The sequence below is a fragment of the Cervus canadensis genome, chromosome 24 (genome assembly GCF_019320065.1).
Source record: "Cervus canadensis isolate Bull #8, Minnesota chromosome 24, ASM1932006v1, whole genome shotgun sequence".
NCBI classification, from domain to species: domain Eukaryota; kingdom Metazoa; phylum Chordata; class Mammalia; order Artiodactyla; family Cervidae; genus Cervus; species Cervus canadensis.
Window position 1 is genome coordinate 44,652,272 of NC_057409.1, and position 27,785 is coordinate 44,680,056.

The 27,785-nt window shown below is 41.2% G+C and overlaps 2 protein-coding genes across 3 annotated transcripts in view; both read right to left on the reverse strand.

Moving 5' to 3' along the window:
- The window catches only part of LOC122426516 (aldehyde oxidase 4), an 82,405-nt gene that overhangs the window by 30,553 nt on the left and 24,067 nt on the right, over positions 1–27,785 (reverse strand). For both annotated transcript variants that reach the window (XM_043445508.1, XM_043445509.1), the window contains 15 exons: positions 25,246–25,397; positions 24,726–24,819; positions 23,543–23,652; positions 21,068–21,252; positions 18,403–18,565; positions 17,701–17,793; positions 16,652–16,821; positions 16,199–16,313; positions 15,644–15,766; positions 10,677–10,773; positions 6,022–6,146; positions 3,450–3,583; positions 2,145–2,232; positions 1,741–1,827; positions 1,375–1,566 (listed from right to left, as the gene is read on the reverse strand). In XM_043445508.1, coding sequence (XP_043301443.1) covers positions 1,375–1,566; positions 1,741–1,827; positions 2,145–2,232; positions 3,450–3,583; positions 6,022–6,146; positions 10,677–10,773; positions 15,644–15,766; positions 16,199–16,313; positions 16,652–16,821; positions 17,701–17,793; positions 18,403–18,565; positions 21,068–21,252; positions 23,543–23,652; positions 24,726–24,819; positions 25,246–25,397 — 1,928 coding nt within the window. The remainder of the gene's footprint in view (positions 1–1,374; positions 1,567–1,740; positions 1,828–2,144; positions 2,233–3,449; positions 3,584–6,021; positions 6,147–10,676; positions 10,774–15,643; positions 15,767–16,198; positions 16,314–16,651; positions 16,822–17,700; positions 17,794–18,402; positions 18,566–21,067; positions 21,253–23,542; positions 23,653–24,725; positions 24,820–25,245; positions 25,398–27,785) is intronic.
- LOC122426517 (tumor susceptibility gene 101 protein-like) lies at positions 12,688–14,162 on the reverse strand. The gene is given in 1 exon segment (XM_043445510.1): positions 12,688–14,162. A coding segment is annotated over 1 exon segment (1,176 nt). The 5' UTR covers positions 14,134–14,162; the 3' UTR covers positions 12,688–12,957.

Sequence of the window (27,785 nt, forward strand, 5' to 3'; positions counted from 1 at the left end):
AAGAATAAAATACTTAGGAGTACATCTACCTAAAGAAACGAAAGACCTATACATAGAAAACTATAAAACACTGATGAAGGAAATCAAAGAGGACACAAACAGATGGAGAAACATACCGTGTTCATGGATTGGAAGAATCAATATTGTCAAAATGGCTATTCTACCCCAAGCAATCTATAGATTCAATGCAATCCCTATCAAGCTACCAACGGTATTTTTCACAGAACTAGACCAAAGAATTTCACAATTTGTATGGAAATACAAAAAACCTCGAATAGCCAAAGTAATCTTGAAAAAGAAGAATGGAATTGGAGGAATCAACCTGCACTGGACTTCGCAGACTCTCTACAAAGCCACAGTCACTCAAGACAGTATGCGTTACTGGCACAAAGACAGAATTATAGATCAATGGAACAGAATAGAAAGCCCAGAAGATAAATCCACGACCTATGGACACCTTATCTTTGACAAAGGAGGCAAGGATATACAATGGAAAAAAGACAACCTCTTTAACAAGTGGTGCTGGGAAAACTGGTCAACCACTTGTAAAAGAATGAAACTAGAACACTTTCTAACACCATACACAAAAATAAACTCAAAATGGATTAAAGATCTAAATGTCAGACCAGAAACTATAAAACTCCTAGAGGAGAACATAGGCAAAACACTCTCCGACATAAATCACAGCAAGATCCTCTATGACCCACCTCCCAGAATATTGGAAATAAAAGCAAAACTAAACAAATGGGATCTAATGAAACTTAATTCCTCAAAATCTTGAACTGTGCTAGAATGCGTGTACACATGGCCATAATATTCCACTTTATTCATGCCCTTGGATGCTTCATACCAACTCTGGGATTGGCCAAGACACTTGTTTGGCCAATGGGACAATATAGGCAGAGACTTGAAAAGTGTTTGTGCATTAGGGCTTGCCACATTCTTGCTACTCATTCTCTGAGCCACCTTGAGAGCTGATCTGGGCTAGCCTCCTCGAGGGTGAGAAACTGTGAAGCAGAGACAGCCTTCCCAGCTGAGACATCCCCTAGACTAATCAGCCCAAGGACCACCAGACATGCCAGCTTAGGCTGTCTTTTAGACTATAAAACTCTAGTTGAGCTGGTCTAGGCCAGAAGAGCTACCCAACTGATCCACAAAATCAGAAGTGCTATTTGTTGTTTTGGTTAACAAGTTTTATGATTGACTTGGTACACAGGAGTGAAGCCACGTCTCCTGCACTGGCAGGCGGGTTCTTTAGCACCAGACACCTCAAGACTAGAAGATGACATCGTCTATTAATATACATAGATATTCAACATATGTTTGAACCAATGATGTCAGAATTTTGTTAGGGTGTTCAGACTGATGACTTACCTGTTCAGGGGTTAAGTTACACCGAGAGGCCACAGCAGTTATATAAGCTTCACCGACCACTATGCCCTGGGGGAAGCCAAATCCTCGGAAAGCAGTGTTGGAAGGCAAATTTGTTTTGCAAGGTCTACCCCGACACCGGAAATTAGGAATATAATATGCATTTTCAGATCTCAGCACCATGAACTCCATTACCTGAGTTAAAGCAGAACAACACAAAACTTCATATCTATCAAGTATTCAAAACCGCTTATCCAAATGTTATCTCTAACTCAAATGCTTCACAGAATTTGTCTAATTTGTATGATGATTATTCGTACAAAGAGCAGTGCAATGGTAACTTATGGGAAAGGTGTGTTTCTTATTTACCAACTCAGACTCATCAGGAGTGCATCCGCCGTTGATATAATATTCAATATCAGCAGCTTTGATCACACCATTGTTCATGAATCCAATCTGCAAAGTGATAGAACAAGTAAACCGTTTCCTCAATAGTCCTTTACAACCAGACCATGCTGAACACAAACACATCTGGTCACAGCTGTCAGTCTATACCCAGCTTATGCACATGGTTTGATGTGACAGTCACCAGAGGAACACTGAGGGTGGTGACCAAGTAGACCATGACCTCAACAGGAAGTTCTGATTAGTTTTAGGCAGCATCCCAATGTCCCTTTCAAGTGGCACAGAACTTAGTAAATTGTCTGTACTATAGGTTGGTTATCACCGGACAGTGTTGTAAGCAGTTTCCTGAATTTGCTGCTGTCACTCACTTTGTATTTTCCGAGCAGTGGGTGGCGGCCAGCAGTTATCAACATGTCATCACCACGTTCCAGAATGAACCGTATTGGGCGGCCAGTCCTGTAGGAGATGATTCTGTTAACATGCTGGATGCTTCATGACGGGGGAGATGTATCGAAATAAGGAAAGAAAGCTTAAGATAGTTCAGTTTCGTGGTTTCTCAATGTGGGATTGGGGGTAGTTGCAGGCTATTTTGAAAATTTGTGGGGGTATTAAAATGTGGGAAAAGAACTCCTATTACTGTAATCATTTTGGTTTAGTCACATCTGAGAATTCAGATATTGAAATAACATGTTATTTGGTTAAGTTTCCTTCCTTTTTATTTCTTTTTATATGACATCAAGGAATTTTATGATTATTTAGCAATTATATGTGTAAGCAGGTTGTACTATTATGAATTTCATCTGGGGACATTAAAAGGGGGATAATATATTTGTTATAAGTGGGATGTGGAGGCTGAAAGGGTGGAGAACCAATCGTTTGTCAACCTCCCCTGGCTGCATTCAGACTCTTCCTTCTTCAAGTGCCTAGTGAACACTCCTCCTGCTTCTGCGGGAGTGCTCCCAAGACCTACACACCTGTACTTACTAGATGGTCTTCTCTATTGTTGGAAAGCGCCAACGAGCTGGAACATTCACAGCCTTTCTTTTTGGAGCAGTAACCAGGGGTAAGTTAGGTTTGTCCTGAATATACTTAGTGAAATTTAGTAGTTTTAAGGTTAATTCACAGAAGTCGTGGTTATTCCTGGGGTCTGGTTATTCCATCCAGAACATGCAGAGGCTAAGAGAACATTCCCAGGCAGCAATACACCTGATTTATTTCGTGAAAAAACATGCCCCTCATAAGGTTGGGATTTTGAGCCTCCCTCTCCTCAGCCAACCTCAGCTTGATTTATTTTAATGGTTTGAAACATAAACACTTAAATGAGTGAAAGTCAATGCAACTCATAAAAGTAACGTCTAGTTACATCTGTGCAGTGAATCAAAATTTATAGTGATTACATTTATTTCACACAACCACCCTGGGACACAGGTAGTTATTACTTTCACCACTTTACTGGTGAGGAAACCAAGGTGACTTGCCCAAGGTGACCCTGTGAATGAGTGGGCAGAGCCGGGCTGACACCCAGGCCCTCTGGCTCCAGGTCCAGTGTGTCTTTACCCACGTGCTGACCATGCCCTTTGGAAATGAAGGGCTATGATCAGTGGGATGAAAGTTGGGGTGCGGGGCTGGGGGGACATAGGTGGCATCTGCCCTGCGGCCACTGTAACTCTTACTTGTTGGCAGCCACGGCACTGACAGCTCCCAGCAGAGCAGGCTTGCTCACTTTCCCCCCAAATGCTCCTCCAGCTCTTTTCGTGTGACAGGCAATTCTGTTCCTTGGGATATTTAGTGCTGCAGCCACGTATTCCTGAAAGAGGTAAGTCTCCAAAGTCAGGTAAGTGCAACTTACTGGCTTATTTCCTCACTCATGTACTTCCTCTCTACCTAGTAAGAGAAATTCAGTAGTTGAGCAAAAACAGCATTCACACAATTATGCAACCATCTTTGTAACTTAATTTTAGAATATTTTAAGCATCTCCAAAGAACACTTATATCTATTAAGCAGTCACTCCTAATGAAAATGTTTGCTGTTATTTAGTTGTTAAGTCATGTCCAACTCTTTTGCGACCTCATGGATTATAGTCGGCCAGGCTCCTCTCTCCCTGGAAAATTTTCCAGGCAAACATACTGGAGTGGGTTGCCATTTTCTTCTCCAGAGGATCTTCCTGACACAGGGATCAAACCCGCATCTCCTGCAGTGGCAGGTGGGTTCTTTGTCACTGAGCCACCTGGGAAGTCCACCTTGGACAGATACCTAGTTGTGAAATTGCTGGGTTATATGATCACTCTATCTTTAGCATCTTGAGAAACTGCCAAGCTGTTTCCTAAGTGGCTCTGCCATTTTCATGCTCTGTTGCTGGGAATAAATCTTCTAATGTCTCCACATTCTCACTTGTTACTATTTGTCCTTTGTTTGTCTAGTGAACTGCTATTACTGTGTTTTCATTTGCATTTTTCTAGTGAGCTTCCATGGTGGCTCAGACGGTAAAGAATCTGCCTGCAATGCGGAAGACCTGGGTTCAATCCCTGGGTTGGGAAGACCCCTGGAGAAGGGCATGGCAACCCACTCTAGTATTCTAGCCTGGAGAATCCCCATGGACAGCGGAGCTTGGTGGGCTACAGTCCATGGGGTGGCAAAGAGTCGGACACGACTGAGCGACTATGCACACACACACACAGTGGTTTAATGATGCTGAGCTTCCCAGGTGGCGCCAGTGGTAAAAAACCAGCCTGCCAATGCAGGAGATGTTAACAGATGCGGGTTCAAGCCGTGGGTCAGGAAGATCCCCTGGAGAAGGAAATGGCAACCTGTTCCAGTATTCTTGCCTGGAGAATCCCATGGACAGGGGAGCCTTGTGAGCTACAGTCCATAGGTTCACAAAGAGTTGGACATGACTGAAGTGACTTAAACACACACACACACACACACACACACACGAGGCTTGTGGGATCTTAGTTTCCCAACCAGGAACCCAAGGAGCCTGGTGGGTTCCAGTCCATAGGGTTTCACAGAGTCGGACATGACTGAAACGACTTAATATTTGGCCACGTGTGAGCGTCTTTTCATGTGCTTATTAGTCATTCACAGACTTTCTTTGGAGAAATATCTATTCAAATTCTTTACTGGCCCTGCCTTTGATGCTGCCCCAGGCTATGGGCTTTGGGCTGTGAGTACCCAGTGCCCCTATTATCCCTGGGAAATGCCTGCTGTCATGACTGATTGCACCTCAGAAGGTGATGATGGGAAATAACTAAGGACCTTAGGACATACATGTTATTCCTCTGGACCCCAGAGCCACATATGGTCTGCCAAAAGAGACCTCAGGGGTGATCATTATCAAATTCCTCAATTTACAGAAGATATTGGTGTCCAGCTGCTTGTTGGAGATCATGTAGCAGATTAGCGTCAAAGCCTATATTTCCATCTCTGTCCACTCCAAAATTTGCAACAGTGGAGGCCGCAGCTACATCCCGGCTCAGCACCAGCATCTTCTCAAGGGCTCTGGGTTAAACATCTGCTGATAGGCTGTTTTGCTAGTTCTGTTATACATGTTTATTTCTTTGAATGGCAGCTGGGAGCTTCCTCCACCTACTGAGCCTCGCCATCCTTCAGGACCTCAAGCTACCAACTCACTGTGCCCCACCAGGAAGCCCCCAGCTCCTTCCTTCAGTGAGGCTGTCATTACTCCTCCTCCCAGAACTGGCCAAGGATCCCCTGTGCCTGCCACTGCTTTAGGACCTACAGCTCCATGTTTCAGAAGAGGGGAATGTCAGAGGATTTTCTTTACTTGCCTTGGTGAGGTTAAATCTCAACCACAACAGGATTGGAATTCACATGCTGCTGCACTGGGCTGAAAATGTCTTGAAGATGCAATCACTTCACACGTATGCCACCGATTTATAAAAACATTCACACAGAGATGCAACTCAGAAGCACCACAAAGGGAAATGTAAATGCAATATTAAGGCTTTGACCTCCCTGAGATTAAGTTTCACACTATAAGTTGTTAGAAGGGGAAGATAGACTCTGCCCTCTATTTTGGGAAGGCAGCACAATTTTCAGATCTGTGAAAGGTCTGCCTTTTTAGGGAAATATCTGCCCCATTTCCTTCATTCTGGACTTCAGCCAATGGCAAGTATGCAGGGAGTGCAGACATCAAAAGGCCCCTAGAGTGGAAAGCCTGGTTGTAAGGGCCTCTGTCACACAGCCATTTGGAGTCTCATTTTCCCAAAATACTCTGTTACCTGCACATGGGTCTGAAACTGTGTTCCAAGGTGTATCACCATTTCCTTATCTTCCTCTTGGGGGATTGCCAGGATAGTTTGCGTTTCCATGTAAAAATGTTCCTGACCTTCCACGTGGACCTCACCTATAAAGCATAAACACAGAACAAGGTTTACTTGAAAGTTCCAACCTGGGGACTCTTGGTGGTGTTTACTTTGTAAAGAGCAAGTTACTTCAGTTTATAGAGCTTGACTTCGCATCATTTGGTTAAACCACATTTTCTCATCAATCTTCATTGTGCCTCACCAGCTGCCTGACTCTGGCTGGCTCCCTCCCTTCTCTTGGCCTGTCCAGTGGGTGGTGAGATCTGCGATGTGTTGGACTTGAGTACACAGGCCAACATGACCACATATCCTAGCTCTGTTATATCCTTGCTCAGTGAGTTTGGCCAAGTTAGTAAATCCTCATTTCCTCATCTAGAAAATTGGAGGTAATAATAGTATGTACCCTAATTAGGCAATGTCAGGATTATTGGGTCACAGAGAAGGTAAGTAGGTTGATTCCTACCTTAAAACCAGCCTGCTCTTGTTGATTTAGCTGAGATTTTTGGCTTGCTCAGTACATCCTTATTATTGTTTTTTTAAACCTTTTATTTCATATTGGAGTATAGCCAATTAACAATGTTGTGATGGTTTCAGGTGAGCAGCAAAGGGACTCAGTGATACATATACATGTATCCATTCTCCCCCACACTCCCCTCCCATCCAGCCTGCCCATCACACTGAGGAGAATTTCCTGGGCTATACCGCAGGTCCTTGTTGGTGATCCATTTTAAATACAGCAGTGTGTACATGTCCATCTCAAACTCCCTAACTATCCCTTCTCCCCATCCTTCCCTCCTGGCAACCATGTTTGTTTTCTAAGTTTGTGAATCTGTATCTGTTTTGTAAATAAGTTCTTCATCCTTATTATTTTGTAGGTTGTACTAGAGACACATTTAGCCCTTATTTAAGTATTGGAAAGTTAGTATTTTTACTTTAAAACTAACCAAAAGAACCCCATACTGTTAAAAATAAGTGAATTGCTTTGCCAGAAAACAAAGGATTTCTTGAATTACTTCTTGGGATAATAGGATGTGAGTCATGTAAAAAGGCACCCTTTCCCCTACAAAAAAAGTTTGCTTTCAGCATGTATATACTGATTTTAATCTAAATTCAAATTTATTTAATAATAAAATAGTTTTTACATATGATAGATATTATTCTGAGGTCTAGAACTTTATAGATAATAAATGTATGCACTCTCTGTACCAATCCTATGAGGCAGGTATTATTAGGAATTTGAGACATAGAAAGGTTAAGTAAGCTTCCCAAGGTCACATAGCCGGTAAAGAGCGGAGCTGGGATCCAAACCCAGGCAGCCTGACCCCAGGATCCATGCTGTTAACTATTACAAGACATTATATTCTCAATAACTCCTGGTTGTGTTGCTGTTCAGTTGTTCAGTCGTGTCCGACTCTTTGTGACCCCATGGACTGCAGCAGGCCAGGCTTCCCTTCCTTCACTATCTCCTGGAGTTTGCTCAAATTCATGTCCATCGAGTCGGTGATGCCATCCAACCATCTCATCCTCTGTCACCCCCTTCTCCTCCTGCCCTCAGTCTTTCCCAGCATCAGGGTCTTTTCCAATGAGTTGGCTTTTTGCATCAGGTGGCCAAAGTATGGGAGCTTCAGCTTCAGCATCAGTCCTTCCAATGAATATTCAGGGTTGACTTCCTTTAGGATTGGCTGGTTTGATCTCCTTGCAGTCCAAGGAACTCTCAAGAGTCTTCTCCAACTCTTGGTCATTTCTGTCCAAATTTTAAATTCCCTTTGACTTTCAAACTCTCAACTTGAACTCCCACTATGGCCAGAATCCTGAATGACAAATAGCTAGCTAGCATCTTGTCATTCTGTTACCCTCAGCGAGAACAGAAATTTAAAGAAAATATACTACTATGGTTGACAGCAAGGGCCTAGGGCTCAACCAATTCTGGGCTCCAGTCCTGGTTCTACCGCTAACTGGTTATGAGCTCTCAACCAGTTACTTAACTTTTCAAAGCCTCAGTTTCATCATCTGTAAAATGCAACTACTGATGTGTTATCAGGTACTCATTGTGCCAGGCCCCATGCCAAGCATTTTACATGTTTTATGTTATTTAATCCTGACAACAACCCTATATTATTATTAAGTCCATTTTAAGTTCCTAAGTATTACTGCTTACTATTTAATATGTAAGTAGAACACCGCTAAGAAAGAATACATCAGTAGCTGCATTTTACAGATGATGAAACTGAGGCTTTGAAAAGTTAAGTAACTGGTTGAGATCTCATAACCAGTTCTTATCGGTGTTCTACTTACATATTAAAATAAAGAACTACTGATGTGTAAAGTAAGAACTACTGATGTGTTCTTTCTCAGCGGTGTTCTACTTACATATCAAATAGTAAGCAGTAATACTTAGGAACTTAAAATAGACTTAATATAATACTACTCATTTCTTAGGGTTGTCGTCAGGATTAAATAACATAAAACATGTAAAATGCTTGGCAGGGTGCCTGGCACAATGAGTACCTGATAAATGTTAACTAATATTTTTATCACAACTAAATAACCTTTAGCCCAAATTTATAGTCTTTGTAAAATCCCATTTAGTTTCTTCTATAAAATCTATTATGGAGTAATGAATGTTTGACACAAGAGTAGATATTGTCAAATCTCTGAGCATCTTTCTTAGCTTTCCTGCTTGTATTTAACTATTCTTCTGAGGTAGTAAATTGTTTTTATGATTGGGAATCAGTCTACATTTTCTGCTTAAACAGAATGATGCTGGGAAACAACTATTCTAAAGGCATTTCAGTAAAACATATAGCACTTGCCATTCCATTTATTTAGAAGTAGGTAACAGATTGTAAAAATTACTGTAAAAATCACTATTTTCTCTTACTTAAGATCTGTAGCAATTCTCTTAGTAAAGACAACTGCAGCTTTCAACTCTGGCCACAAATTAGACTCACCCACATGGAGATCTGTTAAAAAATACTGATGCTCTGACCTTTTTACTCCAAGGTTCCGATTTCACAAGTCTGAGGTGGTATCTGGATATTTGTATTTTAAAAAACTGTACTAAGTCTTACCCAGTGCAGCAATTCAAAACAAGCAAGCAAGCAAACAATATAGTATCAACATTAGGAAAGATAAATAAAACTGTTAAGATACAACTTTATACACAGAAAATTCAAGAGACTCTGTAAGACAATTAAAATAGTGAGGGAATTTAGTGAAACTCCTGGCTGTAAGATCAATATACAAAAACCAACTGTCTTTATATATTAGACATAAATGAGTAGAAAATTAAATAAAAATATAATTTACAATAGCATTACAATAGCGTTGTGAAGTATCAAGTACTAGAAAGAAATATTGAGAAGGGTGTACAAGATTTAAACTAAAAAGACTGATGATAATAAACAAACAATGGAACTTTTACAATTGTTATTAGGAGTAAAGTAGGAAAAACATTTTTTAATGTTTGGCATTAACTAAAAGCAAAACATATTAAAACAGAATTATTTGGCATTTCTACTACTGAGTATATTCTATTGAAAATGAGTGCTTATCTTCACCACAAGACATGTATAATAACAGTGTTTACAGGAACTATTCATAAAAGCCCCAAGTTGAAAAAATTCAAATACATATCAATGGTAGAATAGATAAATAAATTATGGGTATAATTACAGATATAATGGATATATAAATATTTATACCATGAAATATTCCTGAACAATGAAAAAGAATTATGGATCTATGCAACAACATGGATGAGCCCTCCATACACAATATTGAATAAAAGGAGTAGGCGCTAAAGGAGTTATACTATAAAGTTCCACTTATATGAAGTTCAAAAGAGGTAAAACTAATCTACAGTGGTAAAGGTTAGAATAAAATCTTTGGGGACTTTCTTGGTGGTTCAGTGGTTAAGAATCTACCTGCCGATTCAGGCGGCCCTGGTTTGATCCCTCGTTTGGGAAGATTCCATGTGTTGAGGGGCAACTAAGCCCATATGCCACAACTACTGAAGGCTGAGAGCCCTAGACCCATGCTCTTCGGTAAGAGAAGCCTGCACATTCCAACTAGAGAAAGCCCTTGCATAGCAACAAAGACTCAGCACAGCCAAATAAGTAAAATTAAAACAAAAATCTTTGGGAGGTTTACTGACTGAGAAGGGGCACAAGGAAGCTTTCAGGGTGCTGGAAATATTCTATATCTTGGTGTGGGTAGTATTTACATAGACCTATTGTTGTTCTTATTTGGTCACTGAGTTGTGTCCAATTTTTTGCCCCATGGACTGCAGCATGCCAGGCTTCCCTGTCCTTCATTATCTCCCAGAGTTTGCTCAGATTCATGTCCATTGAGTTGGTGATGTTATCTAACCATTCCACCCATAGACTTATACATATGTAAAATTTCATCAAGCTTAGTAAATTAATTATTTGTGCATTTAAAATTGTGATTCAAAAAATCACACTAGGGTTGAGAAACTTTGCCTGAGAGCTCTAGTATTTCTCAAGCCAGATGACTGAATTAAGTCTTCAACTGCAGAGGCTTTACCTTTTTGGCTCAAGATCACTTACCTTCAATGATTTGGTCAACGTGTTTAAAGGCTTGCTCTACATCTCCTTGCTCAATTTTTTTCTCAGCAGACAGAAATGAATTGTGCTCTAGGGCTTGCTGCAGGGGAAATAACGAACCAAAACAAACAAGAAAAAGGTGTTGTTTTTTTAAAAGCATTCTAATAAGCCATTCAACCACCATCAAAGCCCCAAGCTCCTGCTCAATCAGATCTTCACACACCAAGACAATCCAAGAAGTAAGGAGAGACAACAGATGTTGGGTTGAAATGGATTACAGGCATTGGTATTGCCTTAGTTTTGTTCAGGGCTCTGAGGAAGAGCTGAGGGGGAGACAAGGATTGATATATACAATATGGTCCTACTCTAGACAGCCGAATGAGGGCCTGAGGCAGTTTGGTGTTAAGGTACCAACTTTGTGGTGAGGGGGGCAAATAACAGAGTAAAGAGAGGAAAAGAGAAGGAGGTTGGTGGGGCCAGGAATGCTCAAGGGTGACCTTGTGTAGGTGATGAAAGTTAGGTGTTGAATTGAATGGGATTAGGACAGTTTTCATTCTAATCCCAAAGAAAGGCAATCCCAAAGAATGCTCAAGCTACACAAAATGAGTGCACAATTGCACTCATCTCACATGCTAGTAAAGTAATGCTCAAAATTCTCCAAAACGGGCTTCAGCAATACATGAGCCGTGAACTTCCAGATATTCAAGCTGGTTTTAGAAAAGACAGTGGAACCAGAGATCAAATTGCCAACGTTCTCTGGATCATGGAAAAAGCAAGCGAGTTCCAGAAAAACATCTATTTCTGCTTTATTGACTATGCCAAAACCTTTGACTGTGTGGATCACAATAAACTGTGGAAAATTCTGAAAGAGATGGGAATACCAGACCACCTGACCTGCCTCTTGAGAAACCTGTATGCAGGTCAGGAAGCAATAGTTAGAACTGGACATGGAACAACAGACTGGTTCCAAATAGAGAAAGGAGTACATCAAGGCTGTATATTGTCACCCTGCTTATTTAACTTCCATGCAGAGTACATCATGAGAAATGTTGGGCTGGAGGAAGCACAAGCTGGAATCAAGATTGCTGGGAGAAATATCAATAACCTCAGATATGCAGATGACACCACCTTTATGACAGAAAGTGAAGGGGAACTAAAGAGCTTCTTGATGAAAGTGAAAGAGGAGAGTAAAAAAGTTGGCTTAAAGCTCAACATTCAGAAAACTAAGATCATGGCATCTGGTCCCATCACTTCATGGGAAATAGATGGGGAAACAGTGGAAACAGTGTCAGACTTTATTTTGGGGGCTCCAAAATCACTGCAGATGGTGATTGCAGCCATGAAATTAAAATACGCTTACTCCTTGGAAGGAAAGTTATGACCAACCTAGATAGCATATTAAAAAGCAGAGACATTACTTTGTCTACAAAGGTCCATCTGGTCAAGGCTATGGTTTTTCCAGTGGTCATGTATGGCTGTGAGAATTGGACTGTGAAGAAAGCTGAGTGCTGAATTGATGCTTTTAAACTGTGGTGTTGGAGAAGACTGTTGAGAGTCCCTTGGACTGCAAGGAGATCCAACCAGTCCATCCTAAAGGAGATCAGTCCTGGGTGTTCATTGGAAGGACAGCTTCATGCTGAAGCTGAAACTCCAATACTTTGGCCACCTCATGCGAAGAGTTGACTCACTGGAAAAGATCCTGATGCTGGGAGGGATTGGGGGCAGGAGGAGAAGGGGACGACAGAGGATGAGATGGCTGGATGGTATCACCGACTTGATGGACATGGGTTTGACTAAACTCCAGGAGTTGGTGATGGACGGGGAGGCCTGGCATGCTGCGATTCATGGGGTTGCAAAGAGTCGGACATGACTGAGCAACTGAACTGAACTGAACTGAGGACAGCTAGAGAAGAGAGGGAGAATCATTTATGGTCTAAAGCGCCTCATAAAGCAATAGTTTGAGGTTGAAACCAAGCTGAGGGGCCAAAATGAGAACAAGCCAACTGGAAGGGTGGAGATTTTATTTTTTTTTTATGCAACAAATTTTATTTAGCATAGTCAGTCCCAACATTCAGCACAGAAAGAGTTTACAGAGGATAGAGTGTGCATTAATAAAAGCCAGTCTTTACCAAAAGAAAACAGAAAATATATTATTGATTCAAACTATTTTACACTTGAATGATAAACTGCAATAACTTATGTTGGGTACCTACTGATATAAGAGAAAGGAAGAGAAGAAAAGAATACTTTAGAAGAGTCTAGTATCCATCTGGTATCAGAGAAGTCAGTAGAGGTCACTGAGACAGGCAGTCTGTCTTGCTTTCTGCATTAGCGCCCTCAGCTGGAACTGGTTATGGGACAGAAGACGTACATGCTTTAGGAAGACATCTAGGTCTATAACTCCCTGCCTCAAGGCTTCTCCCAGGTTAAAAATAGTGTCTTCAATAGCATTTTCCTCTGCATACAGATTTAGGATCTGTTTGTATAGTGGGGCTGTGGGAATGATAACTTCATCAATATCATTGTTTTCAGATTGATTTTCCATTTTCTCCAGAGCAGAACTGAGTTCTTCATCCTTCTTTCTCAAAAGTTCCATGTTTTTAGCAACCTCAGCTACCTCTTGATCTAGACAGGTAGCCATCTCCCAGAGATCCTAGTGCCTTTTTTCCAGGTCTTCCTCTGCTCGTTTCAAGGTGCTGAGCTCTGCCTGGGCATGATCCATCTCCTCCTTCATCCGCCATCTCAGCCTGTCACTCACCGCTGAGCTGAGAGAGGCTCCAACAGTGTCCTCGCTGATTGTGCCATCCCTACTGTGACCAAGAGTGGTCACAGGAAGCTGGGAAGGGTACTGGGAACTTATTGTGTCAGGATACTGACCACCAGGTGGGTAAGGACAGCCTGGGTAACCACTGGGATTGGGAGGGTACCCGGATGGGTGTGCAGAAATCCTACTTGGCAGGCCTGGAATGTAGGAAGTATTTGGTGGCCCTGTTGCCTGGTGTGGTGGATAAGATGCTGAAACAGTAGGACGAGAGGAGACTGGAGGTTCATCTCCAAAGACCACAATCATGACTTGAACAAGCCCCAACAAGTCTGACTCTGGGTGCTTCCATTCATGTAGATAAGGAAGATAAATCTTCCCATTAGCATCCACATGCTTTCCTGTTTTAATAGTCATTGAGCTAGCAGGCTTAACGAAACAGATAGGGGGATTATACGGATATGTGTCCAGCAGCCACAGGCAGATTGGAATGTTGTATGTATTACCGCTATAAGGCACAGGAATTGTTCCAGTAAGGTTCATTAGTTCCCTGGAACTGCCATCATTAAAAACATATGAATCCAATACAGGTTTGAGATCTCTGTATAAAGTAATAACGTTAACAGTTTCACGTACAGTTAGGTCTCTGCATTTATACTTGGACACCATTTTCTTGAGCTGGCTCTCCGACGCCACCATGGCCGCCGCCTCGCGACTCAGGTCCCTGCAGGCAGAGGGTCAGCCGCTCCGGGGCCGCCCCACCCACCCGCCCCCCACACCCTCGGTGGAGATTTTCTATCAAGAAACAGTAGGTTGGGCTAGAAAGGTGCCTTGAGGTTGGATTAAGAAAGATCCTAAGGACTTACGTGGTGGTCCAGTGGTTGGGAGACTGCCTGCCAAGGCAGGGGACATGATTCAATCCCTGATCTGGGCAGATCCCACACACCACAGGGCACCTGAGCCCATGCACCACAAGGACTGAAGCCTGCATGCCCTGGAGCCCACGCTCTGCAACAAGAGTGGCCCCTGTTCGCCATGACTAGAGAAAGCTTGTGCGCAGCAATGAAGCCCTGAAGAGCCCCCCTCAAAAGATCCTGAGTCCCATACTAAGAACCTCATCTCAGGGGATGTTGCTGTGTGGAAGAAGTGATCTGCTGAACTTTGAGGCTTAGAAAGTTAATGTGATGGACAGATAGGTTGAAATAGAATACAAGAGCCTTTTAAAGCAGTTATGATAATTAATCTGACGACAGGTGATGAGGATCTGGCCGAACCGTGAGATGGGAGACAATGAGAATAGAAAGAAAGGGACAGAATTAAGAGGCATTCTGAGGATAACTGGGAAATACTTGAGCTTGGTAACCATTGGGAAGGACAGAGGAGAATCACAGAGAATGATGAAGACTGCATCCCATTGGCTGGGATTCACATTGCTTATGGACTCATCTATCCTTCCATCACACATATTTATTGAGCACCTACCATGGGCTTAGTGCTTCACTAGGTACTGGGGTTATAAAGCACTGAGAATATGTTCTTGTCCTCATTAACAAAAACAACTAAAACAAAAAGACAGCTAACATTTATTGAATGGATTCCATGTCCCAAGTGCTGTTCCAAGCGTTTGAATTCTTTCATTTAACCTCACAGTGACCTTTTGGTGTAGGTACTTTCATGGTTCCCATTTTACAGTCAAGGAAACTGAGGTATGAGGAGTTGAAACAACTTGTCAAAGCTTTCATTGCTATTAAGGTCCCACTAGACGACAGAGTCAGACTGTGAGTCAGAGTACTATCTCCAGAGCTTGTGTTTAAGCAGGAAGTGGGCAGGGAGACAGAGGACCCAAGCTGTAATCCAGTAAATGTTACAACTGTTCTGAGTTTCCACTCTCTGGATTTCCCCACTGACTAGTTTTGTATGTGAGGTCATAGAACATCTCACTGGTATCCCTTATCTGTATTCTGTGGCCATACCTTAGCAAGAGATCAAGGGAGGAGAAATGGACACAAGAAAGGAGGGAGCTCCAGGCAGAAAATTTCTCAGTATTATATTTCGAGGTGCAGATTGCTGGAACCTTCTCTCTAAAACTATGGACAACTCTAAACCCAGTATAGGTGAGCCCCTATATGGTTTTGTGACCCCACGGGTTGAATTCTGTCAAAATTATACCAGCATAGTCTTTCTAGAAGACATGAGATGGCCTGCATACCTCTATTGTTATAATCCTGGGCTCTAGGTCTTCATAAGCAATCTTCACTTTTTTAGCAGCTTCTTTTGCATGAGCATAGGTGTCAGCAGCCACAGTGCAGACGATCTGACCCACACAAATTACCTGCCGAAAAGCCACATGTTGTATTATTTTCAACCTCTGAGAATAAATCTAAAACAGTAACTTGAGTGGGGTTCAGGGGATACATAGGTTGGAGGCAGAATTTAAGGACCTGGCCTGTGACTGTCTTCAGTCACATTCCTTCCCACTCCCATGTCACAGCCAGTAATACAGTTGTCCTGAGATAATGTTGGTTCTTTTAATGTCCTATGTTCTGTATTGCTTCTACCACTTGATGGTTTTTCAGAAGCCTTCCCTGAGAAGGCTTATGGCTTTTAACAGAATCTCAAAAGGGTCCACCGTTCAAGAGAGAATTTGAGGGGGAGTCACTGGTTCCCTGCAGGTCTTTGTGATGTGAACATGGGCCATGACCAATAATCATTTTGGCATTTCCAGCAAAGCATTTGAATGACAAGCGACACACAAATCACACACCTCATTTTGTGCGTAGAAAATCTCTCCCTGATAGGTATTATCTCCTGGAACATCCTCTGCTGTTATCACATCAACAACACCAGGAAGGGCCAGGGCTTCTGAAGTATCAATTAGTCTAGGAAGGAAAGTTTGAAAGCACACACTGAAGTTACAGAGGTAAGTTCAGGGTAATATAAGTGATTTCTCAAACACCACAAAAAATTGATGACCTTATAACAAGTCATGGGCAGTATTCCATGTGAAAAGTGCCAGCAGTTAGTAGTTCTTACTTTTGGCCATATATATATTATATATATATATATTTTTTTTTCTTAACTATGTTTAAAAAATGACTGATTCCCATTCAGAAGAGAAAATTATTCTTAATTGACCCACATATGTAATAAATTCTCAATTCTAATATGAAATTGTGAATGCATTCCAGTAACATATAAGGACGTTTTATTTTCTTACATGATCTTTGCATGAGCTCTGGTGCTGGTGACTACAGCCAGGAAGAGTTCTTGGGAGATGGGCGGCATGTCATCAACAAACACAGCTTCCCCTGTGGCGTGTTTAATGGCTGACTGGTGCATGACTGGGTGGCCAACTGGATCTTGTGGGGGTTGGTGGGGATCCACGCACTGTTCATGAACAAAGCAAGTTATTTTACTGCCAGACGTCCTCAAGCACTGAAACTTGGGTCTGATATATCTTGGCCTACTCCAAAGTCAAGAAAAACTATAGGCAACTGGGTATCTATATCTGCGAGTCAACATTAATAAAGATCTGTACGGTAAAGGATACATTCTGATTACAACCACTCCCTCACCCCAAAAAAGAAGACTTTTTTTTATTTGCTCTCAAAGACTACAACCTTGCTGAGGTATCAGAATACACCGTAACACATTAACACAATGTGATCAACTTTGTATAGCAATAAAGAGTAGCTGACATCACCTAATTTGGTGCAAGAAATATACACAAGTTTCTGGGAGATTTAGGATGATTATAAGAAAGCAGGGACTTCCCTCATAACGCACTTGGTAAAGAATCCACCTGCAATGCAGGAGACCTGGGTTCTATCCCTGGGTTGGGAAGATCCTCTGGAGAAGGGAAAGGCTACCCACTCCAGTACTCTGGCGTGGAGAATTCCATGGACTGTATAGTCCATGGGGTCACAAAGACTTGGACAGGACTGAGCGAAGCAGTAAATGTTAAGTCAGATTTTAAAGAAAGGACAGACATGGGCCAAGAAAGGGAGGAAATTTTAAGCAGCAAGACTGAAAATAGTAGGGAAAGGAGATACAGAATCTAATTCTTTGTGTAGCCTTCAGTAAAAGCATAGAAGCTAAACCAAGAAAGCCAGGCGTGGGTGACAATGGGTAACATTAACTGGTTTTAGCAGACTTTGTCTGTACAAGTAATAAAAATAAGTTATTGAAAAGAAAGAAGATATATGCATAATGGCATACACTTACATGCACAGACAGATTAAAAAGCAAAAAACCCCAGCCACTGACCTGGAACATCTGAATTCCTTGAGGTGTTTCTATCGGGAAATCTTCTAGAGCACTCACGAACTTCTCTGGGATATCAGGAAACTTGTGGGGGTCCTGAAAAGAAGATTATTTCACATTTAATTTTACAATCTGAGTGACTAGCATGGAAAAACACATGTCAGGAATAGATTATCCTATTTATTCTTCCAGACATCAGATACCAGTTCTGCTGGGAGAGAGCCCTGAGCTTTGAATTCCCTGGGCTAGCACTGTTGTTTGAAGAAGTACATAATAAAATACTAATAATGGTTATATACAGGCCATGGGATTATAGATGATTTTCTCTCCCTTTTTGTCTTATTCATATTTTCAAAATATTAAAATAGGTCTTATTTTAAGGAAAAGATTATATTTATTCATTGAATGTTCTTCACTACTATAAATCAACATGAATGCATATTAACATCTGTCATACAAATTATAAGGCAAATGGAATAACAAGGTCATTTATCCCCTTCTCAGCTCAGGAGTGAAGGAGGGCGAGGGAAGGAGAGAAACAAGAAGGGCCAGGAGGAAGTTGTTGGAGGCGGGGAAGCTCCACCCGAAAGCCCCACCCTTGACACCCTCTGTGTATTATTTGAAACCAGGCCGTGGAGGCCCTTCATGTGCAGGCTCATGTCCAGAAGGCCAAAGACTCCAGAGACCCAGAGAAGTCATCCTTACCATTTTATTCAGGCCTCGCCTCACTTTGAGGTAGAATTTGAAGAGTAAGCTGATGATGAGGGTTCGCCTATACTCTACCATGCCACCCTCAGCATCTGGAGGGATGTAAATCTCATCCAGGACCAGTTGGCAAGCATCACTCAGCATCTGGTCGTTCCACTGCCTAGCAGGAAAGAGTGTGAACATTTCACAGGAGAGGCAGAGACAGCCAGTAATCCAGCAGAGTACGAAAAGGTGGAGAGCAATATGTATCTGTCTTTGAAGTCTACACAAAATACTCTCAAATACCTCACTAGGTTTCTTTAGAATCTGAGGCAGTGGCTCCCAAATTTTCTTACAAAGTCCTCCTTTCAAAAATATTCTTGAAAAAATTTTAATTTTTAATTGAGGTGTAATTGACATGACATTATGTTATTTTCAGGGGTACAATGTAATGATTTGATACTTGTATATATTGTGAAATTATCACCACACTAAATCTAGTTAATATTCATCACCATATGTTACAAATTTTTTTCTTGGGACAAGAACTTTTAAAATCTAGTTTTGTTTTTAGCAATTTTCAAATATACAATATAGTATTATTAAGTATAGTCACCATGCTGTACATTACATCCCAATGACATTTATTTTATAGTTAGAAGTGTGTACATTTTTAACCCCTTCCATTCATTTTGCACTCCATCCTCCACCCCGCTGCAGCCACCAAACTGTTCTCTATATCTACAAGCTCAGTTTTTGCTTTGTTTTAGATTCCACATATAAGATCATACAGTATTTGTTTTTCTCTGCATCATACTCAGTATAATGCCCTCAAGGTCCATCTACATTGCCACAGATGACAAGGTTTCCTCTTTTATTATGGCTGAATAATCCATTAAATATATATGTGTGTGTGTGTGTGTGTGTGTATATATATATATATATCTCCTTTATACATTGATCATCAATGACCACTTAGACTGCTAGGTGGACCTCATAGCCATTATTTCGGCTATTGTAAATAATGTTGCATGCCACATGGAATTGCCTATGTCTTTTGAGTAGATGTTTCCTTCTTCTTTGTAGGATCATATGGTAGTCCTATTTTTAATTTTTTGAGGAACCTCTATACTGTTTTCTACAGTGGCTGCACCAATTTGTATTCCTACCAACAGTGCATAAGGGTTTCCTGTTCTCCACTCATGTTATTTCTTGTCTTTCATATAATACTCATTCTAACATGTGAGACGATAGTTCATGGTGGTTTTGACTTGCACTGTGATTAGTGATGTTGAGTATCTTTTCATACGCTTGTTGGCCATCTGTATATCTTCTTTGGAAAAATGTCAATTCAAATCCTCCGCCTATGTTTTAATCAGATTGTTTTTATTATTTTAACATCACAGCCTGGGAATGTTGATTTACCTCAAATAGCTTGTATGATAAAAGTACTCACATCAAGCTTCCTAGGATCCAGGACTTTGTTTTGTTCATGGCTGTGTCTCCAACTGCGACACTGCGCCTGGCACGGGTGCATGCATGCTCACGTGCTCAGTCGTGTTTGACTCTGTGATGCCATGGACCGTAGCCCACAAGCTCAAACGTGTGAGATGAAAGCTCATGGTGGTTTTGACTTGCACTGTGATTAGTGATGTTGAGTATCCTTTCATACGCTTGTTGGCCATCTCTATGTCTTCTTTGGAAAAATGTCAATTCAAATCCTCTGCCTATTTTTTAATCAGATTGTTTTGATTATTTTTAATGTTATGGCCTGGAATGTTGATTTACCTCAAATAGCTTGGATGAAAAAAGCACTCAAATCAAGCTTCCCAGGATCTGGGACTTTGTTTTGTTCATGGCTGTGTCTCCAACAACGACACCACACCGGGCACGGGTGCATGCGTGTGCAGTTGCTCAGTCGTGTTTGACCCTTTGTGACCCCATGGACTGTAGCTCACAAGCTCCTCTGTCCACGGAATTTTCCAGGCAAGAATACTGGAGTGGGTTGCCATTTCCTCTTCTAGGGGATCTTCCCGACTAAAGACTAGTAAATGACTCAATTATTGATGATACTTGCCATTTTTCATGACTGAAAGTTTCTATATAAATGCTTTGAGAACACTTATTTTAGTTATTTCAGTATCAGAAAAAAAACTTGCATCAAGTTCTAATTGTTGACAAAAAAACATGATGGGTGGATGAAAATTACTGTAAAATTCCTGGTTAGAAGAACTTCAAAAACTTGCTGCTCAAATGCTAGAAATAATGCAAACGACAGGAGGAAGGCCAATTCACCTTTTGGACTATTTCATCTCCTTTAAGCTCTTTAAGGACATTTTCAGTTACCTTAGGACACAGTATTAGAAACATTTACTTATTTTTCAGGTTAATTTGAAGTGGAATTTTGGAGATACTATATACTTAGATTATCTTAGATTAATTTGTGAATTATTATCATAGAAACTACAACAAAAGAATCATTGCATCTTGAAAGTGGTTGGTTTTGGGGTGATTTTTATTTTCTTTGTACTTTTCTGCAGTGATTAAATTTTCAATGCATTATATGCATGCGTGTATATATATATGTATATTATAACCAGAAAAAATTTTCCAAGTGTTATTTCCATTAAAATATTAAAATGGCAAGGCCTGGGTTTCATGTTTCAGATGTGTTATGACATACCTCCCAATAAGCTGCCGGCAGGTTTTGCTTGCGGAGACAACAGTGGGGCCAACACTTCCGTAGAACATCTGAAGTTCCTTGATGGTGTCTGTGCCATCCTCAAACTTCACACTCATCCCAGCATTGACAATGGCAAAGGCGTTCTCCTGACGCTGGGCTAGCCGGAGTCCTGACACAAAGTGCCACTAGAAACAGAGAAACGACGTGTAGTGCTTATCTTCACTGTCTGATGTACAGCAACAACCATGTTCGGTATTGATAATGAGGAAGATCTTGTGAATGATATAAGTTCTCACACAGGTGTGGTTATGGAGTATCGAATTGACTGAGGAGTACATACTGCCCGCGTGCTTTGTATCTATTATTATCTATTACATTATGTGTTAATTATTATGTATTATTATATTATGTGTTCATATTTAATCCTCACAGCGACTCCGCTCACGTCCAGTTTCCTGCTGAGTGAACTGAGAGGCTGAGTCGCCCACACAAGTTCACAGAAGAAGAGGCAGTGTCGGCTCTGGGGTCTGTGCTCATCTACCCTCCACTGTGAATCCGTGTGTGGCCTTGGGCAGGGGACTTAAACTGTTCCAGTTTTAATCTTCTTTAAAATGATAAGGTTTAATTTGATCAGATGGCACCTTGGTGACTGCTGAGATGGTTGAGCAGAAGATGAGGAGGTGGGGTGCCTCTCACAGTGAACTTCCTCACTTCCACTTGTGGCAGTTTTAGTTTGGTGTTCTATGTAAATCTCTTTTGAATAAAGAATTCTACTGTTGAAAAAAAACCTTGGAACCCACAGGACGAATGGTCTCCAAAGTGCTTGCCAAGTTTAAATCTGTCATTCTAGGTTGAGTTTCATTACTAGTTTGAAACACTGGAGCCACAAAGTGTGAAAGCCTCTTTGTGTGGCCAGCATCTTGGCAGGGGGCAGGGGAGAGATTAGACCCTACCATCACGGACCCTGACAAGGAGCAAACATCTTTGATCTAGAAAGCAAGGTGATAAAGACGTGTTTGAGAGACACTGGTTGTTCCTGCTGTACCACACTGACTGCTGGGGACTTGCTTCTCATTCCTCATCACCTTCCCTTGCCTGACCTATTGCATTAGCCTCCTAACTGGCCATTCAACTTTTAGGCTATCCTCCAACCAACTCATCCTCTATCTTTCTAGTGACCAATATTTCTAAAAAGCGGCTTTCCTTAAGACTGCATCTTCTTTAAAGCCTTCAGAGGTGGCTGTTTGCTAGGACCCATACAGACTCCTTAATAGAGCAATAGATATGCTTGGTGATGGAGCCCCAACCTCCCTTCCAGACTCATCTCACAGGTTGCTTCACACAACTCGCCCTGACATCTGGCCTTCAGCCTGCCATGCCGCCCAGCCCCTACCCCCGTGAGACTATTAACTCTTTGACTATTTGTTTTATAGAATTAAAAAAAATTGGACAATTATGTGGCAGCCTGGATGGGAGGGGAGTTTGGGGGAGAATGGATGTATGTTTATGATGGCTGAGTCCCTTTACTGTCCACTTGAAACTATCACAACATTGTTAACTGGTTATACCCCACACAAAATTTAAAAAATATTTAAAAATTGAATGAAAATCCTGGAAAGACCACCCCCTTCTCTACACTGATCTATGCTGATCCCAACCGCCTTCCTTCATGGTTAACAACACCAGGGCAGGGCTCTCCCCATCACCGGAACTACCTCAATTCTTTGTCCACTCATTTCCTATCTGAGATTAGTTCCTTCCTATTTCAAGGCCTCCTCATAGGTGTAGAGACCTTTAAAGACTGAACGTTGTGTCTTGTAGTCTTTGGAGTTTAGCACTGTGCCAGACATGTAGATAAATAATAAAGGCAGCTAATAAATAGAAAATTGCACTTAAAATATCTGGTTGACTTGGTAGTACATTTATGGCAATGAACTTTCAGTTTACCAGAAACTTGCTGTAGTCAACAGACTATAGTTTTACTCAATCTTGGCTAAATTACATCTTTGTCTGAAACTCCCAATTCAACTCTTCACACAAAGGGCTCTCCTTTTTACAGGGCTAATGTTCCCTGCGGGCAGAGAGATAAGGCTCATGGAAATGTTTTCATTTCTTTTAAAATCAAAAGGAAAAATGAATATAATGATAATGAATATATAACACTGAAGGCAGCCTGGATCATATTTATCTTTATACTGACACAGTCATATATATTTTTTACTTTATCTTTTATGGAGGAAAGGACTGACCAAAGGCAAAGCACGCAGGACCCCTGAGTTCAAACCGTGGCTCTGATAAGAAAGCAAATCCATGGTCACCTGGGAATGCACTCCTCCTGTGGGCAGCCCCAAAGGCGCCCTGCAGCAGCTGGTTGGAAAGGAGAGGACACCCCTTCCTCGGAAGCCCACATGTGGCCCGCTGCTCAGGGTGAAGCTGGGTTTCCCTGGGGTAGGCGGCGGGTCAGGGAGCCCTTACCGGAGTGGAGTGTGGAATATACACAGATAACACAATCTCTTCTGACTTGAGGTTGGCTTCAGGTGACTTCTCGAGAAAACGGCCATCTAAAGGAATCTGCCGTTTTCCTTCTATTAGAGAAAATGACCTTGATTAGGATGAAGTTATCAAATTGGAGAATATGCCCAAAGGGACAGATGTGATGCACTGGTGGAAAGAGAGAGTGCAGCTGGGAGCCAGAGATGTGGGTTCTTCGCCCAGCTCCCATGATCGGTTGGCTGAGGCAGGTCCTGGAACCTTGGGCTTCTGGTTTCTCATGCACAATGGCAGGGTTGGACCCAGTACACTAACACATCCTTTCTTGTTCTTATGCCCATTATATACCATTCACAGATTTTGGGCTTTGAAGAACTTTAAAGCTATTTGGAAACTACCTAGTATAAAGGAGGTTCACAAATGGGTAATGGGTACACTGGTTACAGTGCATTTCATAGATGGGAAAACTGAGGCCCTGGGTCAAGAAAGGACAGATGACCTGTCCAAAGAGATAGGGATGGATGAAGGGCAGGGCTGGGATGCCTGATATATACTTTTTTCCCCTTACACAGTTTATCATACTGTCTCTTTTGCTCCACCACAGTTTAAAAAATCTGATTTTAATCAAAGAGAGGGTATCTTGGACCTGTGAATAACACACATTTGTCTTTATTTTTATTTCTTTAAGTTTAAATCATTTTCTCTTGGCAAAATTTAAGCTGTCTTTGCCTAAAGAGAGAAGAAATGAGTAATACGGCCCACAAATTTGATTTTGTTTAAAATGAAAGGTACTATAAGGAAAATTTTCACCTTTATGAAGCTCTGAAATAAAATATGCCATAAAACTTTAAAATCACGTATATACACCTCATTAAATTTTCCTTTGTTTGCCTTGATACTACAATTCGGACTATGCACAAACACAGCCAACTAGTTCAGAAAAACTGTCCAGTGCAGGAACTTATGTGATCCACAAAATATAGAACATACGGAAAACAAGGCGAATGATCTCAGTTTCATCCTCATGTTTGAGGTAATGGAGATACAGCCAGATATATTTGGTGAGTCTAAGTGAGATATATTTGGGTTCCTTGTTCATAGTTTGCAAAGGAGCTACATAACTGATGTGGTAATTATAAAATCAAACGCCTAAAGCTTGGTCTCTTACCTTTAGATATCAGATTGACGGTAGCATTTCCTGCTGCTAAAATGGGATTCAGGTCAGAATAGTTAGGCCTGCTCACCACATGCCCTCCTAAAGTCTAGATAGAAAAGAAAAGATGGCATTTTTAAAGCTACACTCAGTCATTTGACAGATAAGGAATTATGTATACAGGGATCTTGTGTAAGCTTTAAAAATTCTCTTCTTTGTTTCATAGAAAGATCTGGCAAACTTGGGGGGGAGCAGCTAAATATAGTCAGACAACACAGTGTGTAAATTCCCACCCCTCTGATGCCAATTTGAACTTGAGAAAATATTGCTTATCTACGTGCAATGAGGAAAAAAACCTCTTTCAGAACTGACCCTAGCACGTGTCCAGTAACATGGGGAAGTGAGGAGACTGGAGCCTGAGGAAACTCTAAACTGATATGTGTTGTGCTGCTGTCAACACAATTCTCCTTGTCCCAAAGCTGTCTCTAAGGCTGCTCTGACACAGTCTTATTTCATATGACACTAGAGAACATACCGCCATGTTCCTAATCTGGGCTCCAGCAAGGGTTCTCAGGTGCTTCAGGAGAGCATGGTAGGTCTTGGTCTTCTCCTTTGGTTGTTCAGAAACAATAAAATGTAAGGCATCATTCAACTGGGCCAGGCTGTATCCTGCGCCTATCGTCACCCCTGAAAGTAAGGTATGGAATTTAAACTTAAAGTGGAAGGTAACAAGATGCATGGGCTGCTTGGAAACACTCTTTCAAATATATTTTCTCTTTTCATATAAACTTAGAAAGACAGAAACAAAGATAAAGATATTTTGGCAATTTGCTTTATTCTCAGATATTAAGTACCAAAGATTTTTCTCATTCATGTACACAGTTATATCTGCCTTACATTTTAGGACACCTCAACCATAGATATCTGAAATTCACTACTTTGTTTATTCCCAGTATAGTGCTGTCCTGAATAAACGGATCAAATATGACATTTTCAACCAAGATCCTTTAAGATTTTTAAAAGATCATTACACTTGAGTGGAAGTTGACTTCCAAATCTGCATTGCCCATTTGCCCTTTTCCCAAGCCATCTCTTCCTGTTGTTCCTTTATCATAACAAGAAGAGATACCTGCTTGAAACTTGGCTTAGTTCTATTTGCCTGTGAGCTTACAGGGAGTGTTTTGAGTAGTGATGTCATGCATTCTCAATGGGGGCAATACTGCCACCAAGGCAGTGAAAAAAACTTATTCTTTTTATTTATAAAGCCCTAATACCCATATAGATATATAGTCTATCTGTGATGTTAAAATTTGATGGAGGATGATGAGTGAAAAAATGTCTATCACTCCTTAGAGTGAGAAATGATGAAAAGGTTGAGAAATACTGACCTAATTCTACAGGTTCTAATACCCAGTCCCTCCATCTCTACCTCACCATAACCACATCCCTTCCTTCTAGCCCTTCCCTATACAGCCTGACCTTTTCTTGCTCTATCTCCTTCTGTGGGTCCATTAATATGAACTTTTCAACAAGTGAAAAAATAAGAAAAGAATGAGAAGACTAAGATGGGAAGATCAGAGGGCAAAGCAGAAAATTCTTCATTTGATTTCTGCTTACGTATCTGATATTTACTCAGACATATGATTTTTATCAAGACCATCCCCAAGAAAAAGAAATGCAAAAAAGCAAAATGGCTGTCTGAGGAGGCCTTACAAATAGCTGTGAAAAGAAGAGAAGCGAAAAGCAAAGGAGAAAAGGAAATACATACCCATTTGAATGCAGAGTTCCAAAGAATAGCAAGGAGAGATAAGAAAGCCTTCCTCAGTGATCAATGTAAAGAAATAGAGGAAAACAATAGAATGGGTAAGACTAGAGATCTCCTCAAGAAAATTAGAGATACCAAGGGAACACTTCATGCAAAGATGGGCTCAATAAAGGACAGAAATGGTATGGACCTGACAGAAGCAGAAGATATTAAGAAGAGGTGGCAAGAATACACAGAAAAACTGTACAAAAAAGATCTTCCCAACTCAGATAATCATGATGGTGTGATCACTCACACTCACCTAGAGCCAGACATCCTGGAATGTGAAGTCAAGTGGGCCTTAGAAAGCATCACTACAAACAAAGCTAATGGAGGTGGTGGAATTCCAGGTGAGCTATTTCAAATCCTAAAAGATGATGCTGTGAAAGTGCTGCACTCAATATGTTAGCAAATTTGGAAAACTCAGCAGTGGCCACAGGACTGGAAAAGGTCAGTCTTCATTCCAATCCCAAAGAATGGCAATACTCAAACTACTGCACAATTGAACTCATCTCACATGCTAGTAAAGTGATGCTCAAAATTTTCCAAGCCAGGCTTCAGCAATATGTGAACCGTGAAGTTCCAGATGTTCAAGCTGGTTTTAGAAAAGGCAGAGGAACCAGAGATCAAATTGTCAACATCTGCTGGATCATGGAAAAAGCAAGAGAGTTCCAGAAAAACATCTATTTCTGCTTTATTGACAATGCCAAAGCCTTTGGCTGTGTGAATCACAATAAACTGTGGAAAATTCTGAAAGAGATGGGAATACAAGACCATCTGACCTGCCTCCTGAGAAACCTGTATGCAGGTCAGGAAACAACAGTTAGAACTGGACATGGAACAACAGACTGGTTCCAAATAGAAAAAGGAGTACATCAAGGCTGTATATTATCACCCTGCTTATTTAACTTATATGCAGAGTACATCCTGAGAAACGCTGGGCTGGAGGAAGCACAAGCTGGAATCAAGATTGCCGGGAGAGATATCAATAACCTCAGATATGCAGATGACACCACCCTCATGGCAGAAAGTGAAGAACTAAGGAGCCTCTTGAAGAAAGTGAAAGAGGAGAGTGAAAAAGTTGGTTTAAAACAAAACATTCAAAAAAAAAAAAAAAAACACTCAACATTCAGAAAACTAAGATCATGGCATCTGGTCCCATCACTTCATGGGAAATAGATGGGGAAACAGTGGCTCAGTTTATTTTTCTGGGCTCCAAAATCACTGCAGATGGTGATTGCAGCCATGAAATTAAAAGTCACTTACTCCTT